Source organism: Cataglyphis hispanica, chromosome 5, assembly GCF_021464435.1.
Source record: "Cataglyphis hispanica isolate Lineage 1 chromosome 5, ULB_Chis1_1.0, whole genome shotgun sequence".
Taxonomy (NCBI): domain Eukaryota; kingdom Metazoa; phylum Arthropoda; class Insecta; order Hymenoptera; family Formicidae; genus Cataglyphis; species Cataglyphis hispanica.
The window spans coordinates 9,928,710-9,948,985 of NC_065958.1; the positions used below are offsets into that span (position 1 = coordinate 9,928,710).

Genomic DNA, 20,276 nt, shown 5'->3' on the forward strand with positions numbered 1-20,276 from the left:
TGAGATGTTATTTTTAATCCAGGTCACAGATTTCTAATTTTATTAAATCATATATAAGGTGTATACATATCAAGAAGTCACATATTGCATTATTGTTTTATATATAAATAAGAAATTATAACTCGTCATTACAACGAATATATCAATTATCGTTTCTCTATACATATGTTAAACATTTTTTATAATACTATTTTATAATACTATTGTTTTATAAAAAGATTATTGTATTTTTTTCGGACGGAATCGATAATCATGATATTCGATTATGTTAACAGTTTATTCTATTATCCTTTCCCCACTTACGCATAACGCGTATTATCTGATCCACTTGGGAATTGGATGTATTTTTAAGAAGCTGTATCACGTCTGACAACAGTTCTCTGTACAACAAAGAACAAAATTTATAAATTAATCGATTATTTCTTACAATTTTTTTATGAATGTGTAATATATGCGGATCACACATACTTTGGTAATTTTTCCGCAACGATGTATTGAAAAGTACCACAGCATGCGCCACGCTTTCCTTCCCAATGTTCAGGACTCGGATCCATGCGCTCCAGCATATCAAAAGCTTTAGCAGCATACCAAAATTCACCTACCTTGTAACATGCATTGGCAATTAGTTGAAGAAGATTGAAGGATTCTGTCGATGTGTCCATCTTCAAGTACAATTCCCAAGCTAATTCAGCCTTTTTATTCATTACATCTGAATATAAAGGCAAGTAATTGTCATATTATTATTACATATATAATTTGAAAATTTTAATAAAAATTATACAAATATATATATATATGCTTACAACAATATGACAGAAGACTGATGTAAACATAATCGTTTTTATATTTTTCAGTACGTATCATCAGGAAAGCTTCCTCTGCTTCTTTAAAGTAGCCTGCTCCAGTTTGTGCTTGGGCATAATTAAAATTGAAATTGTCCTGATTGGAGAAGTACGTCTTTATAGAATTCAGATATAATCGAACTCGCTCAAATTGTCGATAAAGGAAGAAGAAAGAGGCCATGCATTGTCTACCGGGTATAGTGTCGCATTCCGATGCCGAGGAGCCCACTAATTGAAAATATTGTTGTGCCGTTTTTATGCTGTCGCGCTAAAGAAATTTTCGATAAATGTGACGAGCTTTAACGTTATATAATTAAAACACAAAATCTAATGGTGACCTAATAATACATACAGAATTGGCTTCCTGACCCATAACAGCATTGACTATGCCTTTCAAAATATATTCTTGTGGAACTGCAGGTTCCAAATCTTTTATCAAATCGTAGGCTGCTTTCACATCGTCTTGTTTTAAATAATATATCACTAAATTAAGCCTGGCTTCTGGTATGACATCGACCAAGTTAGGTAAAATTTGTAAAGCATTTTCACCACCTCTGAATACCTATAAAAAAAATTATTGAAAGGACTGGAAAAACGAAACATATAAAAGAGTTGTGCATACATACAACTGTGTTATGGCGTATAAGATCATGGCCAAAACTAAAGGAACTGGATATTTTTTCAATGAGTTGTTTCATCTCGGCTTGTGCAGCATTTCCATCGTACAAACGGAAATGATTACACGCTTTCAGATTAATTGCGATTGCACTGTCTGGATACTTTTGCAAGTAGACCTGAAGCACTTCCTGAGCTACATCATAGTAATCTAATTTATAATAGCATAAAGCTACATACACATTTAAAGCTAGATAATCCCTAGAAAAAGAATATATTCATTTAAAATTTATATAACTTGAAACTATATTTACTTTATTAGATAAAAATTAATATTTAGATTATTATGTCTAGTGGGAATCCTCATAAGGAAAGGAGTGAGAGAGGAAGATACCTGCAATTTTCCTGCAGTTGGGTAAGAAAATACAATTCAGAATCAGTTCTGGAGACACATCTTTTAGCGGGTTTCTTTCTAAACTTATATATATATGAAAAAATGTGCAAAGTGAAAAAATATGATTGTGAAAAGATATAACAAATAATGTAATAACCAGATATTTTAAAACATTTTTTCAGTGATAGAAAATGCAAAAGGAGTAGTGGAAGAGAAGAGAAAATATTATTGTTACCAACCTGTTATCCAATAAAATTCTCTTATATACATCAATAGCTTCTTGATAATGAGCTTGTAAATAATGAATAGATGCTAGACTAAGTTGATCCTCAATAACATCCTGCAACATTTGATGATATTCTATTAATTTTGATTCATTGCCCATCTTATGGGCCAAGTGGAACAGCAGTCTGGTTTTCAGTTTACTATTTGCTGCATCTTCCAATATCTTTTGTGACTCAGGGTACATGCCCAGATAAAAGTAACAGCATGCCAGATTTGTCAAGACATCGGGCGGTACATAATCCCTTTTTCTCAAGTTCTCATAGATTGTTGCTGCACGTTTGTAATCACCTAAATGAAACGCGCAATATCCCATCCATAGATCTGTGTTCAAGCTATTATCACTATTGTTATCAAATTCCAGTAATGTCAAGGCTCCGATGTAATCTCGTTTCTCTAGGAAATCCTCCAACTTTGGTATTTCCTTACGTGATGCTGATTTACGAACACCATCAGATGAGGCTGGTTTGGCTCTTGACAAAATCTATTGCAAAAGTACATTTATAATATCTCAATGATAAATTATGTTTAATGATAAAATTTGTTTTTTGTCTTAATGTAAAGAAGAATCATATAAAAATAAAAATATTTACCATTTTGCGTCTTTTAGTGCCATTCACATACGCTTATCTTTATCGATTATTTCAGCGCGTTGGCAAGCGACAATCGAAACATAACAAACAGCGAGCGCCTTGCATGTTTGCATATATTAAAAATAGTTGCGGGATAATATTTCCAACCTTTTTCAAAAATACATCACAATATAAAAGATGCGAATAATATGATTTTAAAATCTTATTAATCATGTTGTCAAAGGAGTGTGGAATATGTAATTCAAAACTGATAATTTTCATCTTCTATTTCCAGATGATGCCGGTTCTTCAAAGCTATGCAGCGCTTGTTGTTAGCAGAGACTCAAACCCTCTTTAGCCGAAACACAAACCTTATTTTGTAGCGGAATAATTTATAATTTATTAGTGTGACGACGAAACTGCCGATAATACAGTGCCATTGTATATTACTCTAATGGAAACTCGAAACCTATCTTTGGTTCCTGTCTCCGCTAACCGCAAATATCGAATTTTGTCTACGTTTTTTTCGTTTAACATTCGTTTTATCTAGTTTTGCCAAGTTTAGTCATCATATGCGTTTCATTATTCGCAACTATAGTAAGTATAAACATTAGCATAAGTTCATATTCGGTTAAAGAAATTTTTTTAACAATATATTTTATTATTTTAGGTTATGGGTAGACATTGCTGCGTTTCAGGATGTTCTACAGGGGTGAATCTACCTTCTCACATGTTTCCCAAAGATGTAATCATGATGAATAAATGGAAGAAGGCTATTTATTCGGACAATATTCGGGACTTAACCGATGAACAATTGAGAAAATGTGTTGTGTGTTATAGACATTTTACAGACAGTGATTATGAAGCGACATACAGATTACGAAGATTAAAACCTGGTGTTATACCATCGTTATATCTGCCAGATAATGGCAACAACAACAGTAAAGTAGATAATAGTAATAATAATACTGAAGAAAATGCAACTATGAAGGAACCTGAAACAGTGGATACAAACACAACTGATCATATGGAAGAAATTGAAATAATAGAGATAATAGAAGAGGAAGAATCTCCTATGAAAGTATCGCAAAGCAAAATTAGTCCAATAAATGAGGATTCTTTGAAATCTCCCTTAGCAAAAAATACAACAAACGATATATTGGACTTGCATACTGTATTGCTAGGAAAGCACTTTCATAAATTTACGCCAAAAATGTGGAAGTTATATAAATTATCATATATATTAAGAAAGAAACAAGAAATTGTTGTAAAAAGACAGTTGTCATTTCGTGAACGTGTAAGGCAAGCCAGGCAATATAGCAAGACTCCTGCAATAGGAAAGCTCCTATCTTCATTAACACCTGTTGAACAAACATTTCTGCAAATAAAAACAACAAAGTATGCACCCAAGGTATGTAAGTGAAAAATTATATCAAATATCATAACATATAATGAAAACTTTTGACAAACTAATCTAATTTTTGATATAATCTAATTTTATTCATAGGATGAATATTTTACATTAGATGAGAAGATTGCAGCTTTATCTATTATGAAACAATCCAATAAAAGTTATCAATATCTGTCACAAGTTTTCAATTTGCCTAGCATGCGCACGTTACAATCTATACTTCAAAAGGTTAACATTCATCCAGGTCCAATTCACTTTATGAATCAATATCTAAAGAAACAAGTAAAATCAATGAAAGAGAGAGATAAAGTGTGTTTTTTAATGTGGGATGAAATGTTACTGCAACTTCATTTGGATTATGATGTAACAAAGAAACATATTCTTGGCTTTGAAGACTTTGGAAAGAATAGAAACGCTCGGTTTGCCGATCACGCGTTAGTTTTTATGGTGCGTGGCATACAAAGCGGATGGAAACTACCACTAGCGTATTACTTTTACGACGGTACCATAAAAACTGATCAGTTCATAGAATGGATCAAAAATATTACTAAAGTTATAATTGACAGTGGATTATATTTAGTAGCTTTTATATGTAATGATGAAAAAAGAAATATTTTGGCTATAAATAAACTGAAATTAGATTCGGCGAGACTAAAATCAAAACGAGGACAATTATATTGTAAGTGCATTTTTCGTCAAATGATTATCATTTGTAGATTATATAATTATATTTAATAATAATATTTTATATGTTTTCAGATGGTTACATAACAATAAATAACCAAGATATAATCCCATTATACGATCCGCCACATCTCATTAAAAGTATACGTAACAATTTATTAAATAATAATCTTGAATTCGATTGTGTGAAAGGAGAAGAACGAAAATGTGCTTCATGGGAGATTATTGAACAAGCTTATCGTATGGACTTGACTCATAGTGTGTATCGATTAATGCCGAAAATTACGGCGGAGCATATAATAAAAAATAAAATAAAGAAAAAAAAAGTTAAAAATGCTACACAGGTTTTGAGTATGACAATGGGCGCATTCATACACCATCATACTAAGTTGGAAGGTATATATTTATATAATTTTAACATGAAGACTGTGTTGAGAAAAAAAGACATTTATATTCATTAAGCACACACACAATGTATAAATCGTTAATAATTGTAATATTCCCATTTTTTGTGCACAGGACACGTGAATACAATCAATGGACCATTAAAAATGCCCGAGAAAAAAGGACGCGATACTGCAGAGATAATAATCTTTTTTGATCGATTATTCGATTCTGTAAACGGGCACACGTTGAAACCGGAGAAACCATTAAGAGTCGCCGTTTCGCACAATAGTCCACATTTTCCATTCTGGGAGAGAGCAATAAAGAGACTACATAGAATGCGATTTGTCGACAAGACAACAGACAAGAACCAATTAAAAAGTTCAACTATTTTGAAAAATTGGATCTCTACTGTAAAAGGATTCTGCAAATTATGGATGATTCTGAAAAAAACATACGAATTTAAATATTTGAAACCTCGAATTTTAAACCAGGATTCTCTTCGAAATTTTTTGAAGCAAATTAGATCCTTTGATATAAGGAATGCCAATCCCACGTGCGCGGAATTTGAAAATTCTTTTAAAACATTGCTCATTAACAATTTGGCGTTACCTCGTACCATGGAAAATAGTAGCGAGAATAAAGTAGACGGTTCGTTATTGTTCACATTAAAAGAATTTGTCTATAGACTAGAAAATAGATACAATGACAATGGGCCGAAAGATACGCACATGCTAGACTTGGAGACAGACACTTCCTTCTTGGATGAAACATATAATTACCGTAACATTTGCAACGCTATTGCAACAAAAATTCTAAGTAATTCGCGTATCAAGGAATGCAACATGTGTAAGAATCTTCTCACAGACACTACGAAATCCGAATTAGTTTCCAGTAATGATTTATTGGAGACATTTAAAGACGCCGATAATATACTGATGCGAAGAATGAGTAATGTTTGTTACTCGCATCATACAGCATTAATGTTAGAAACTGAATTATACATGCAAATGGATTTACGTTGGTTAAACTGTCAGCAACACGACGTGCCGTTAAAAGAATTCTTAATATCGTACATGGTTGTATTTTATATTTATAAATGGTGTAACGGTATAAATGACATTTTTATCGGGAAAGAACAGAACGATACATCGTGAATCGTATGTAGAATCGTAGAAACGTCTAACACGTGCCTGATATAAAATATAAATCAACGATGCGGATTTTTTTAATATAGCAATAAAATATTTATTTTATTTTATTTACTGTTTTCTTATTTTATTTTTTAAAGAAAATCTTGCAAAGACATTCTTATTTAAGCCAAATTTGAATTTGAGGAAATTGCCATAATTTTCAATTATCAGATCATCAATTATTATCATGAGAATTGCTTGAATTTCAAACTAATGTCCAATCAGCCAATGTCAGAAATGTCTTACAGCGAATGAAAAAAATTATGTATATAGTAGATTGAATTATTCTTATATTTAATCATATTTTTAATTATTAATCAAACAGCTGTCAAACTAATTATTAAAAAATTGTCAAACCAATAGACATATGATACACGAATACCTAAAGAGTTTCGATGCTTTTGAAAGTAGTAATCTTGAAGAAGGGATTTGGTGAGTAAAGCTACGTTCCACTTGGCGATCGCAACGAGCATCATCTTCGTCTTTGTTTAATTTTCGGAGAACAACAAGAATGAAATAATTCCACAAGCGTTGCGATCGTCAAGTGGAACTAAGGTTAGATTAGGTTAAGGAAGGTTAAGTCATCAATCCCTCGCTACCCATGATGCTATGCAAAGAATTGATTGAGCGCGCAGTCGTTATTGAAAAGAGATGCTAAATCAAATAAACTCTGTTATTGGCTCTCGTGGTCTTTTACAATGTATTACGGATTGCGAGTTGCGAGGGCCAATACGTAGACCGCATTGATGACTTAACCTTCCTTTATATAACCTTAACTTAAACAATTCTATCTGAGCGCCGTCTGTAGACTACATCCGTCGCGAATATGTAGAATGAAAACAAAAGTGTCAAACCATTTTCAAATATTTATTTATATATATATCCGTCAGAGAAATCGAAATAATACAATTTGGACATAAAATGGCTGAGAATGAATTTGTATCCGATAGTGACGAATGTCTTGTTACAGAAGCTATCAATTTAGATATCGAGGAGGTACTTGTATGTGTGTGTGTGTGTATTTTACACAATAGCGATTATCTATGCAATAAATTTGATATATTATCTAAAACACCTTACACTGTACAATAATTGTAATCTTAATCGGATGAATTCAGCTATTTTTGCAATTTTCATATTATCATGGTCAATATCTATCATGATCGCATCGTTCTTTTATTACCGTAATGTAATTATAATTTACTCCGATATTATTCTAGTTCCTGATAATAGTATTTGGTTTTTTAGTTAGATAATATGGAATATGCTATACCAATCGTGGAAGAATTACCCACCTTAGAAAGTATACTGATGGAACCTGATTATGAATCGACATCAGAAACAGATGATGATATTGGTATACCATTAGGAGAGAAACTTGGTAGCAGTGAGACAACGAGCATTGGCAGTCATTTATCATTAAATTCATTAAACAAATCCATTAAAACATCTCAGAAAGCATTCTCAAGTGTCATATTAAGACATGTAATACTCAAAGGAATAACATCACAAATTGTATCAGCCAGTGTAAGCGATTATTCCTTTCGTTGTGCAAGAAATATTGCCAGTCTCATATCTTTTTTAAATAGAAAATGTTTGAATTATTGTTACTCGCTTTTGTTATATGCATTAATTAAATATCTTGCATAAAACAATTATCATCATTCAATATGATTTGTTCAGGAGAAAGTCAATGCTGGCTTAGCTAGTGCAGTTGCAGCTGGAGGAAATATGTTGGTAATTGGTACTAGCCATGGTCTAATATTGGGCTTTGACTCTTCACAAACATTACGATGGTGTGATCAAGAAGCAAGACATCAAGGTTCTGTTTCTGCTCTTTGTTTCAATTATGATGGCAGCAGAGTGCTGGCTGGTTTTGTCAGAGGACATATTTTGATGTTAGATAGTAGTAATGGAAAAGTTTTAAGAATTCTCACCGATGTACATCCACTTGACACTGCTGTGTTGCATGTTAAGGTATATTTTGTAACATTAGTGTATTCATATATATTACACATTACATCTTGAATCTATTTGTCTAGTCGACAGTTTTAAAACACCCGTTTTAGTTTACAGATTCACCAAAAATAGCTTTATGTAGCGATAGTGGTGGCTCAGTATTTGAATTGAATTTTACTAGAGTGATGGGTGTACGAGGTTGTGATAGTAGATGTTTGTTTAGCGGCTCTAAAGGAGAAGTATGCACTCTGGAGCCCTTGTTATTGAATCATCTGCCGTCGCATCCATTGAAAAATTACACATTAGTAGCAATGGCAACTTTATCAAAGGTTATCATTTGCAACAGATTTGATGGTACATATCAATTATAAATATGTGTACATATATATATTCATCTTATTTTTGTAGGTAATTGTAGTTTGCATAAGACCGCGAATGCGCGTTGTATTGAGTCATTCGTTAACTGGTGCCCCAACAGCACCGCCACAATTATCTTGGCAACTAGTCGTCATACAGACAGCTGATGGGTCTCGTGTGATCGACCCAGTATTAGCACTTGCAAGAGACAATGTGGTGCATTTTTACCAAGTATATTGCTATATTATTTAACAATTATATTATTTGATTGCTTTTATTAGGAATTATCAAATTAAAGAATATTATTTATTGATAAGGTATATACTGAAATTGGTTCGCGAGTAAAGTTATCACCTCTTCGGAGAATGACACTACCATACATGATAATCAATTTGAGATGGTTAAATCCGAGATCTCTCATAGTATTGGACAATCAAGAAAAATTGCATTTGTTGGATGTAAGAGCGCAGGATAATTTGGAGACATTGGATATGAGTCGCGTTGGTATATCTTATGCCTCTAGTCATTTTAAAGGATTGTCCACTGGTGGAAATGTTTCCAAGGTATATATAAATATAGCTTTTTTATATAACTTTTTGCTGCTTTAAGTGTCATATGCATAAAATATATTTCTTTTTTACAGGCGATGGCATTAGCTGGCGAACGGGCGTGTTATAATACCGTTATAGTCTTTGGTACACAGTTACTGTTATTAGGTACAAAAAGTTTACATGTGATTTGTATAAGGACATGGACAGAAAGATTGCAATACTTGGTTATGCAGGTTAGTTTAAAGCTATAGAAAGTGCTCTTTTTTGAACTTTGAATGCATTATTTTGTTATATTCTAGAAACGTTTCTCTGAAGCTTTAGCGTTGGGTCTCTCCTTTTATCAAGACAAAGGGAAGGCGGTTATTGGCCTTCGAGGTTCTAAACAACATCGCAGGCAAATAGCACGTGATAAGGTTTGCGAAGTGTTGATTCAGTATATGGACGAATTAAATCAGTGTATGAACGAAAACGTGGACTATGATACGATAGTACTCACTTGCGTCGATTATTGCGTCCAATTGGAGAATTTAGATTTACTGTTTGGAAAGTTATGGGATATAGTCTTTGAATCGGAAGGGCTAAAAACGAGTTACTTGCATGCTCTCGAGGCTCCTCTGCTAGATGGAAGTCTTCGATCTAAATTGCCGCCATTGATCGTCCAACAACTAATGACACTTTACGATCAAGAAAATAAAGTAGATTCGCTGGAGGCAATAATAGTTTTACTCGATGTGGATTGTTTAGATATTCATCAAGTAAGTTTAACATTTATGATAGTATTTACTGTGAGAAATTACAACGTTACATTTTCGTTTGTGTGTAGGTAACGACAATCTGTCGTCGGCGAGGACTCTGGGAAGCATTAATCTATCTTCAGACAACAGCGCTGGGGGATTTTACAGCGCCCATTCATCAATTGGTACCGGTACTTCAAAATTTATTGCGCGATCCGGTAGCAGCTCTTTCCCGAGATTGCATAAAACTCGGCAATGCCATTCTGGTTTATACCAGTTGTTGCCTCGCTGGCCGTGGATTTCCCAAGGATGAGCTTCCCGAAGGTGTACCGCAGAGAGCGAAAGCGGATATATTGAGAGCTCTGCTCTCCCAACATTCCAGTCTGGCGAATGATACAGAGAGGCAATATCCATACTTGAGAACATTACTGCAATTCGACGCAAAGGGCTTTCTCGATGTTATAGCCATCGCCTTTCAGGAGCCAGAATTCACTTCCGAAATGGGCCTTCGACATCGACAAAGACTCATAGACATCTTATTAAACATTGTTATACCAACTACACCACTTACTCCAAAGAATGTCGATTATATCACGATGGAGCAACAATTTATGGTTCTTATATTTGTGGCAAATGAAGTATCGGAAAGTACTGTTATATTAGAATCTAGTACATTGAAGAAAATGATAGATATATTGTGCATTGATTCGCATGTGGAATTGTCGAAAGACTTTAAGATTGAGAGAGAGAACGCTGTGTTAGGATTATTGCATTCTAAGAAGCTGTGCAACATTTCTGACAATGTTTTACTAAATTTAGCAAATAGAGCGAATTTGTAAGTATTTATTGTCATGTTTAATGCGACAATCACAATGATCTATAACTTTTGCAACGTATTTTATTTTTAATGTTCGATTATTTACATTGTCACGCGACGTCCTTTGTTACAGTATAAGAGTTGCAGAGTTATTGTACAGTGCGCGAGAGGATTGGATAGCAGTATGCAAATGTATGATCTTAGATTCGTCTAGGCATCACGATATATGGCCCTGGCTCGAGAGCTTGCCGCCCGCTTCATTGGACCAAGTTGTATCGATTCACGTTTCGACCCTCGTGACGATTAATGCCAATCAATTCGCCACAATCATCACGATGCGGATGCAGAACAAAATCAATGTGATATTGCAAAGTCTTGACAACAATTCAAGCTTAGAGTATAAACTATTAGGAGCGTTATATCAAATTACGCAATATAAGGAAGAAGACGTTTCTCTAGAATTAACGACTGAACACTTGGAAAGATATTTGGCGTTAATGTGCGAATTGGAACCGAAATACGTGGTTGCTCATTTGCGCGGACCGCATGGCTGCAGATTAGATGAAGCGTTAAAGATTGTTCAAAAATGGAATTGCAAAGACGCGGAGGCGGTAATGTTGGAGAAATTAGGCAATTATCAGGACGCGTTTAATCTTCTACTGAAGGAACTTGAAAATCAGCTGGAGATGTATCAACAGGATAAAGTTTCGGAAAGTGAGACGGTGCACGCTGCCGCGCAGCTCGCAGGAATATGTAGAAGATCAGCGGGCAATCTGGACTGGATGCCTCTCGTAGAAGTTGCGTTTCGATCGCATTCAGAGAATAATAAACAAAAGATGGACAAATTGAGCGGTAAATTGTTGAGATTAATTTTAGAATCTTTGAGCGGTACGTCGATACTCTCGAACATATTGGAACAAATCTTGAGAAATCCATTAGCTACGAGTGGAACAATGGGCGATATACGGCAATTGCTATCCGGAGTCCTTATTCAATCGCGATACGAACAAATCCTGGTCGAAACTACCGCGCGATTAGTGAGCTTGGAACTTCACAAAGCTTTGGAAAAATCTTTGAGGTACAGATAATTATAAAATTATATGTAACGAAAGAAATGGTGAAATAGTTTTTAATAAAGTAAGAGAGAGCTTGCAAAGTTTTACAATGAATCACACTCTAATAGTTTTCTTGCTAATAAGTCAATAACAAAGTAGAAGAGAGCTTTAGATTAAGTGATGAAAAGAAAATGAGAAAATAATGCGATTCCGTCCGCTTGGAAAAATTTACAATAAAACAAAATTCGCAAATTTCCGTATTCCAATAGCTACACGCATATATTTAGTTATAATATATATTTTTTGCTGCTCAGGGACGCCGGTAGAGCATGTGGCACTATTTCCGTAACTTGCCCGGTATGCAGACAACTGTTGTCACATTGTTCCGATTACGCAGTGGTATTCAGCTGTGGTCATGGATATCATTCAGCATGCCTGGGCGAACCTAAATCGTGTTACAAATGCTTGAACATAAAAGGATGGGCGCCTGTCGTCACCAACCTCGCCATCCCCGAATCTCCGCCTCCGGTAATATATTTTTTCAATATATCATACATTGCATACGCTATTTCCATCTATTATTTTTACAGAGAAAGAAACAGCTTCTTCCGCCGGAATTCCTACGTCATAGAGACCTCACGCTAAGACTAGCACCGTCCTGTTCTATCCCCGACCTCGAGGGCATTTTTTAATCTAGTCTTCGACTATGTATATTGAGAGAACAACGATCGCATTTGTGAGCGGTATGTAGTATCATATATGCGCTACACATATATTAAATCTGATCATATGATCTCTCTCTCTCTCTCATTTAGTCTGCGATATATTGTATAGTATCAATAAGATATTATTAAGATTCATTTCTTGAAATTTTATTTGTTTGACGCGCGCTAAGGTTTATACACACGACACGGTTATGCCAAATATACAAATTATATTATTGAAGTACAAAGTATTTATTACGATCGCATATTAGATAATAATCATATTTCATCTTTCATACTATAATGCTATTATATACTGAATTATGTTATTTCTACTACCTGTATCGGAATGTCTGATTTGCGTTTGGTTTTAATAATGAAAACTGGTTTCCTAGGCGCATTATCCATTAGCACTTGATACGGATCCATAGGTTCATTATTCAATAATTCACCGGTAAGAAGTTTTGTGAGAACTGTAAAAGCATCCAGTTTCGAACACTCGGATTTGTTGATGGGTGATAATTCGATGTTAGAGACGTACGCGTCTACAGAGGACTCTAACTTGACGAGGAAAGGAATCAACTTTGATATAGCTAAATAATTTTGTAACTGTAAATCAAAAAAAGAAAAGATGGATTGTATAATTTTGTTTATAAAGAAAGTTTCTATATATAGGCGCGTAGTATATATTTCACAAGTTTTTCTTATACAACATTCCAAAAATGCATTAAACTTTAAAAGCACCATTTGTTATAGATACGTGCCTTATCGTCGCATTTTTCTAGATCGCTTAACAAATCTTCGATTTCATTCAACAAAGCGTAACATTTTGCGAGATTCTCATAATCATATCCGTTCTCGTAAAAGTGCAATGACTCTCTTGCTAAAGATTTCTCTTTCTTTATCCTTTTAAGGAGCAAGGACAATGGTACCCGCGATAGAGTGCGACTAGCCATTCGAATTTTGGAACATTTTTCACAAATCTGTATAATATTAGCATAATAATAATTAAAATTAATATATGGTTAATATTAAAATGTGTAATTTGTTTTATATAAATTAATTATAATATTAATATATATAAAACAAATATGTATAAAAGTAAATCATATAGAGCAGTTTTACCTGTTTATTAACGGAAAACCATAAACCAGTAATCCTATTTATAAATTTTTTAAGATCATTGTTTGCAGTGTAATTCTCGGATAAATATAATAATGATTGCAGTTTATCAGTCGCATTGCATGACAGTTTATCGAATCGCTCGAGTTTGTCGCGAAATTTAAGATCAATATCTGAATTGTCGCTTTCCGTCTTCAGAATGCTCACCTATATTTTAAAAAATATAATTTTTGTTCCGATAAGTAATTGAATGTAACAATTTCAACAATTAAAAAAATGAGAGAAAATATGTACTGCGCGCGATATTTTTACGTGAAATTATTAACTTACATTTTTTTCAAGAAGTTTCACAAGTTCGCGGATCGAGAGGATGTTGGTCGCCATAGTAATATCCATAAAAAAAATTATTTATCGATATATCTTCTTTTGTCAAACTGTTTTTGTTAAACATGTATTTCCATAGCCAACTCAATACTATGAGAATTTCGACAGTCTCCTTGTTCTAAAGGATAGATATATTCAGTTGTTTTTTTTTTCTTTATTTTTTTGTTACCAGTTTATATATATATATAATATAAACGACGTTGTTTTCTTTTTATACATGTAAATACATACATAAATCTGGCGTTGGTTTGCTTGTATAGACCATTTCATATAACGTCGCGCATTAATCTCATCGATATATATATATACATATATATATATATATATATATATGTGTGTATATATATATATGTATTTTTTTTTTTTTTTTTGGTTAATGTCTTTTGTTCGGATAATGATGTAATGAGGTATTGTAGGAATTTAAGATAATTGGAAATTGACTCCTCTGTATGTTGCTTAAAAAATTAACTTATGACTTTATAATTTTTACTATTAATAGTGTAATTTCTTAATATTACAAGCGCTCCCGCGTTTATCATAAGTAATGTACATATTGTTACATACCCAATATTGTTAATATTAATTGTCATATCTAAATATTATTTATTTAATTATACACAGCTTATCTTAATTATCGCAGTAGAAACACTTAAAAACATGTTTAAACTTGCACTTGCTGACAAATATATATGCTAATTAATTGTAATTTATATAGTAAAAGAAACAGCGCGCAATATATTGCCATCAAAAATGCTGATTGCTATCTTATCATTAGCGTCAAAGCGCTACTATAATGAAATCAATCATTATAGTCATCTCATAAAATGATTATCTCCTTTGATATCAATTCTAATTGGGCGTAAGGGGAAGGGGGGGGGGAGAGTATCTTTATCAAAAAGATGGGGCAGGACGGATTATTACATACAAATAAAAAAAGATTATTCTAAATATTTTATATATTCCAAAAATGAAATGAAAGAAACTGATTCTGCCTTAAATTTCACATATTCTAAAATTTAAAATGACATAATTTTTCTGACATTGTAAATCAGCATACTTATTGCTGATAAAATTTTTATGCTACTTCGTCATGAGTATAGTAGAAAAGAAATTTTTATATGATATGGAATTCTAGATGAAGAATATAATCTAATAACAAAAAAATTTCTTTCAATAAATAATATATATACACACATACACATGCACAATTGTGTTTGTGTAATTTGAAATTTTATCGGTTAAATTTAGATAATATAATTGTTGCTATTTAGTTTTTATAACATCTATTTGTCCTAAAAAATAACTGCTCTAATCATGATCCTAATAAGCTGTATTAAATAATATGCAATCAAATTCAATTTACATTCAATTTATATTCACTTCGCCATGTAAGATTTTCACTTTTCAAAAGTCTCATGTTGAATTTAATGATGAATATGTATCTTAAAATTACGATACTTGTTATTCACACGGATTAGGGTTAGAAAAAATTACGGAATTTTCTATAATATTTTATGTTGAACACAAATTGGTACAGTTGGCGATACTCATCCCCCATGGATCGCTTCTTACGATAGAAGCATGTGTACCAAACTTATGCAGCAGAAGCAAAAAATGCCACGAATCTATCAGGAACATGTATTATGTCTCTTGAAATGTGAATGTGTGTCATTATCTTCAAAATGTTCATATATATATAATATATATATATCAACTGAAACACTATAGTTTACTGTTGAAATTCTGTTCAACAGTTTATTTTCAATCTCATGCTGAGAAATGATATTTATTTAGCAAATGAAAATCGATATTACACAGTCTATTACACCAGCTTCCTGAATTGTCCACGTATAACTCCTAAAATCTTTTACCATTTCCTATACTCACGCTCATCACTCGGTGTCGCGAGTACGAGCAATATCTATAGATATCTATGAGAAGAATATCTGAAATGCGGCGGCCTTCCATAGTTATTTCCGTGTCGCGGCCGCACGTAGGATGTGTTATAATAATGTCTTCGATGATAACTATTAACTGATCGATTCCAGGTTTTGTTTTGGTATTCTTGGAATGAATTATAATTTGCATTAGATCTCTCATTGTACGATCGACGACTCGAATGATCCTTGACTTTCTTTACGCGACCCCTATCCATTTCTTCGTCGTCCGCATTAAAATGACGTTTACGTTCCTCCCGTCTGTCGTTATCGACATCACGATCTAGCTGTGTTCTACTGCCATTCCAGTTCGTTACTAGAAATTCACAAAAATTCACAAATTTATAATTATTGATACTTTAATATTTAAATTTTATTATTTTACAATTAAATTTTATTACATGCTTACCGGAAGTACTACCGTATCCACGATGCGACATCTTCAATAAATGTGAAACGGTATCCGAGCGATTGGTACCATTAAAATCTCGCACAGCTGCGGCATTCGGTGTTGTATTACCTTGATTGACCTTGGCGTCTTCCCTAGAATAGATATATTAGAATTTTTCTCTATATATTACATTGTTTCTCTCATTGTATTATGTAAGCTTCGTGTAAATAGATTTACCCATTATCAGTCCATCCATTGGATCCATTGAATGTGGGAGAAAATGTGTCCTTGGAAATTTGCCAACCCTTAATGTTGCTACTTGTAGCTTTCGTAGACACATTCTCTTCCTGTCCGTTTTTAGTTCTGGCGGCAGATTGACGCCACGTATCCTTATCGCGTTGTTCCGACTGACCATTCGTTTCCATTCTTCCATTTTGATGTTTTAATAAACTGATTCGGCCATTACTGTTATTAGATCCATTTTGCGTTTTCGTACATTGTATAATAGTAGCTTGCGGCGATATCGATATACCATTACTTTTAGAGTTGGTAGTCTTCTGTATTTCTTTAGAGTTCGAGATGGTTTTTAATCCGTCTTTCGTAATGACACATTTTGGCACACCATTTGTAATATTATTTCGAGATACTGTATTATTTGACGTTTGATTTTTCTCCGTTCCGACAGAAGGACAACTGTCCTCTTCTTCACTGGAAGTGGGGTCTACATCATAGGGCACTAAACTGTTACCATTTAAAACTTTCCCATTTTTAATATGCATCACTAATCGTGGCTGTGTCTTATCCTGCGTTTTCTGCGATGAATGTATATTATCGGTGTCGCTGGATTTTTTTAAAGGAAAGTTTAATTCAACGCCATTTCTTTGCGGCGGCAACTGCGGACCAATCAACGTTCGCGATTTGCTCGATTCATCATGGTTGTTTAACGATTCGCTTCCGTTCGCGGAGCATTCCGCAGATGTTGATGCTTTTAACGCAATCGATTTATTTATTATAGAATTGGGTACTGGTGCAGTCGACACGATACTCTTTACGGATGTCGTACCGTTAATTTTTGCTGTTGATGGCAAGCTCTGACTGTAATTTTCCATCTCGAAGATCATAATGTACGCGTTTGTATTTAAAACATTATTAAGGTTTATTGGACGAACACAGCAGTCATCGAAAGAATAATATTGACCACTCGATACTTGCGCGATTGCCGTGTAATGACCACAATTTACAGAGGGACCCATGTGTGTCACCATCGACATGAGTTTGTAGGTAAGTTGTTTGGGAGATTCTCCCGGTTCTCTCCACAAATACGGGCCCATATCTATAGTTTGTTTAAAACCAATGTGTCTAGATATTTTTCCTCCTAAAACGCTAAATCGCTTCAATTGTACACACAATACTTTTGGTGGGCGCTCCAATGTGAATTGTTTGGTGGCAGGAACTCTTCTCTTACAGGCTTCACATTTATAATCATTATTATCTAATTGTTCTCTACTGAAGTAACTATTTAACGCTTCATCCAATGTATTCGCCTTACGTATATCCACAAGCAAATCCTGTTTTAAAATTTTTACAGTTAATTACAAGAAAGAAGAAAATTATATGTAAGAATTCGTGCTCGTGCTTATACAATGTTTTATATAAGAATTTCATCTTACTTGAAAATGTTGAAATGTGGTAGATACGTGTTGACATTGTAGGCACTTTACTTCAGTACGTATATAACCGCCAAATATTTGATTAATAGGTGTCGTTTCTTTAGAATAGCTATCCAATTTTGTCGCTTTATGCCTATTTAAATACGCACGTTCCATCCCTTCCAATAAATAACGTAAAAATTCGTGAGCATCTTCTTGTTGTCCAGGCACCATAGTTCGGCAAATGACTGAAATTATTATATCTGTTATATTTATCTATGCACATATTTGGCAAAATAACTTATGAGGGAAATATTTACGCTTTAATTTATTAAATATATAAAATGGCTTGATTGCACCCCCAGATTTCTGATGAGTGAATTGTAGAGTTTTGGCCATCGCACATGTAAGGCATTCTCCATTTCCATCTAAAATTATCCTATTATCAAAACACCATACTATGCCATTATAACTTTATATTGTATTTTGAAAAGCATGAAATATAAATAAAATACATGATATAATAGTGAGATAAATTACCATTTTGTTCCATCTTAGAATTATGATGTGGATCTGATAACAACCAGTTGACGAGAGCCGGAATATGAAATAATGCTTGAAGAGTACTATTCAGGTAACATGTATTTCCAATATTATACATGCCTGCTCCGACTGGAAACGTGCCTTTCCATCCTAGCTGAACTTTCTTGGGAGAATACAAAGTGACAGCTGGTTCTGGTAAAACTGGTCCTTTATTTGCATCAATCTTTTTCTTATAACTTGTGCCATCCTTGACTTTGCTTTCCTCCAAATTCTCGGATAAATTGAGAAAAATATTGCAGTTAGCTTGCACCTGATTTGTCGCTTGATAATCTTTTAATTCTTCATAACGAATCTCCGATTGCATAATTCGAGAAGCATTGCTGACTAATTCAATGGACAGATCGTCTGTGGTTTTGGAAGAATTGCTATTCAAAGCGCAATGGAGCCTAGCCGCAATAGGATCGCAAATACTAACTGCAGGCATTTTAGTATTATTTGAATTTTCTCCTTATTATTTAATAATCACATAGACACACCTGTAATAACAAATATAAATTAAACAAGAAATATAATTTTGGATACGCAGCTCTACCATTATGTTCCTGATTGCATTAATAAAACAAATTAGGAAGAAATATTGTCCGATATATATAATCCAAATGTCATGTTTATATGTATATGTATAAAATAAACTAAAGCTATTTACATCTACAACATATGTGAGTAAAAATTTTAAAAAGCAAAAGGATTAAATGTAAAGATTACTATACAGAGAATAAGGTATAGTCCGATAATTATTTAGCTGTACAATGTATAACAGAAAAAAATTAATTATGTTACAGATTTAAGTTCTATTCATAATCACACGCGGTGTACGATGGGATTTAAGGAGCATACTTACTTGGAAAGATTGCATGCGATAGACAACGCATGAAATAAATCGTTATTTATACCTGCCCCCGCCGATATATATATATATTTGAGTAATTATTATTATCGAGAAAAACCCCGACGACTATCTGACATTGATCTCTTTCGAATTCTGATGGAATCACTATCGACTCATCACACATACGATAACGCGCGTTTACTCGTCTCCAACGCGGTTACCGGAGTCCCTCCGTTACGAGCGATTTCCCGCGTGCTGCCGTATTTTATATCTTTTATACTTTAATGTCACACGTCTTTACGTCGCGTTTACGAAATGATACTTTTATTTCAATATTCGAACGACCCGACGCGCCGATCATCACATATCGATCGTACTTGATGATTTCGCTCGTATTGGACACGCGGGAACAGGAGACGACATACTCACGTACACTGCGATCGTGACAGCCATTTGCATTTACTATCTGAAGAACGGCGAACGGCTTCTCTTGCGTGCGACGAGGGGCGAAGGGCGAAGAGCGAGTGGCGAGCGGCGAGCGGCGCTTGCTTGACTAGTACGCGGGAAAATCACACACACTCAAGATGGTTCCGGCCGGCTAGCTGGCCGATAAGGATTACGTTCAAATCATCGCTAGAATTTTCTAGCCATTGCAAATCGCGTAACGAATTTAATCGATTAGCGTGCGTGCTTGTATAATTCATCTTTCCTTCAAATATTTAAAAGAGATGTGAAATTTTCAAATATATTTTCCTCTCTCTCCTTCTCTTTCTCTCTACTACATAACCTATCAATGGCTCCATTCGC

General features: G+C 33.9%; 4 protein-coding genes across 10 annotated transcripts; 1 reads left to right on the forward strand and 3 right to left on the reverse strand.

Moving 5' to 3' along the window:
• Window positions 1–129: 129 nt before the first annotated feature.
• LOC126849434 (intraflagellar transport protein 56) lies at window positions 130–6,922 on the reverse strand. The gene is made up of 8 exons (XM_050591248.1): window positions 6,760–6,922; window positions 2,727–2,873; window positions 2,091–2,617; window positions 1,469–1,718; window positions 1,195–1,404; window positions 804–1,110; window positions 469–709; window positions 130–380 (listed from the first exon to the last, which is right to left on the reverse strand). Exons 2-8 carry the CDS (start codon window positions 2,727–2,729, stop codon window positions 269–271), a joined length of 1,650 nt encoding a protein of 549 aa, XP_050447205.1. The 5' UTR covers window positions 2,730–2,873; window positions 6,760–6,922; the 3' UTR covers window positions 130–268.
• A 231-nt stretch (window positions 6,923–7,153) lies between these two features.
• LOC126849429 (vacuolar protein sorting-associated protein 8 homolog) lies at window positions 7,154–18,724 on the forward strand. Of its 4 annotated transcripts, XR_007687398.1 has the most exons (13): window positions 7,154–7,373; window positions 7,626–7,904; window positions 8,061–8,354; window positions 8,447–8,665; window positions 8,745–8,924; window positions 9,011–9,256; window positions 9,337–9,477; window positions 9,544–9,999; window positions 10,068–10,813; window positions 10,929–11,873; window positions 12,165–12,378; window positions 12,441–12,593; window positions 18,596–18,724. XR_007687398.1 is itself a non-coding variant. In XM_050591234.1 (12 exons), exons 1-12 carry the CDS (start codon window positions 7,299–7,301, stop codon window positions 12,540–12,542), a joined length of 3,897 nt encoding a protein of 1,298 aa, XP_050447191.1. In that variant the 5' UTR covers window positions 7,154–7,298; the 3' UTR covers window positions 12,543–12,828. The 4 variants fall into 4 exon arrangements, 3 of the variants coding, with proteins under 3 accessions (XP_050447191.1, XP_050447192.1, XP_050447194.1); XM_050591234.1 differs by lacking the exon at window positions 18,596–18,724 and having other exon boundaries at window positions 12,441–12,828; XM_050591235.1 differs by lacking the exon at window positions 18,596–18,724 and having other exon boundaries at window positions 7,267–7,387; window positions 12,441–12,828.
• On the reverse strand, window positions 12,876–14,367 carry LOC126849446 (uncharacterized). Of its 2 annotated transcripts, XM_050591271.1 has the most exons (5): window positions 14,292–14,308; window positions 14,007–14,178; window positions 13,680–13,883; window positions 13,319–13,537; window positions 12,876–13,163 (listed from the first exon to the last, which is right to left on the reverse strand). In XM_050591271.1, exons 2-5 carry the CDS (start codon window positions 14,070–14,072, stop codon window positions 12,876–12,878), a joined length of 777 nt encoding a protein of 258 aa, XP_050447228.1. In that variant the 5' UTR covers window positions 14,073–14,178; window positions 14,292–14,308. The 2 variants fall into 2 exon arrangements, with proteins under 2 accessions (XP_050447228.1, XP_050447227.1); XM_050591270.1 differs by having other exon boundaries at window positions 14,007–14,367.
• Window positions 14,409–19,980, reverse strand: LOC126849431 (ubiquitin carboxyl-terminal hydrolase 36-like). Of its 3 annotated transcripts, none has more exons than XM_050591243.1 (7): window positions 19,903–19,980; window positions 18,578–19,116; window positions 18,358–18,465; window positions 18,059–18,285; window positions 16,626–17,956; window positions 16,407–16,540; window positions 14,409–16,313 (listed from the first exon to the last, which is right to left on the reverse strand). In XM_050591243.1, exons 2-7 carry the CDS (start codon window positions 19,062–19,064, stop codon window positions 15,982–15,984), a joined length of 2,619 nt encoding a protein of 872 aa, XP_050447200.1. In that variant the 5' UTR covers window positions 19,065–19,116; window positions 19,903–19,980; the 3' UTR covers window positions 14,409–15,981. The 3 variants fall into 3 exon arrangements, with proteins under 3 accessions (XP_050447200.1, XP_050447201.1, XP_050447199.1); XM_050591244.1 differs by having other exon boundaries at window positions 19,899–19,980; XM_050591242.1 differs by having other exon boundaries at window positions 19,482–19,955.
• Between the last annotated feature and the right edge of the window lie 296 nt (window positions 19,981–20,276).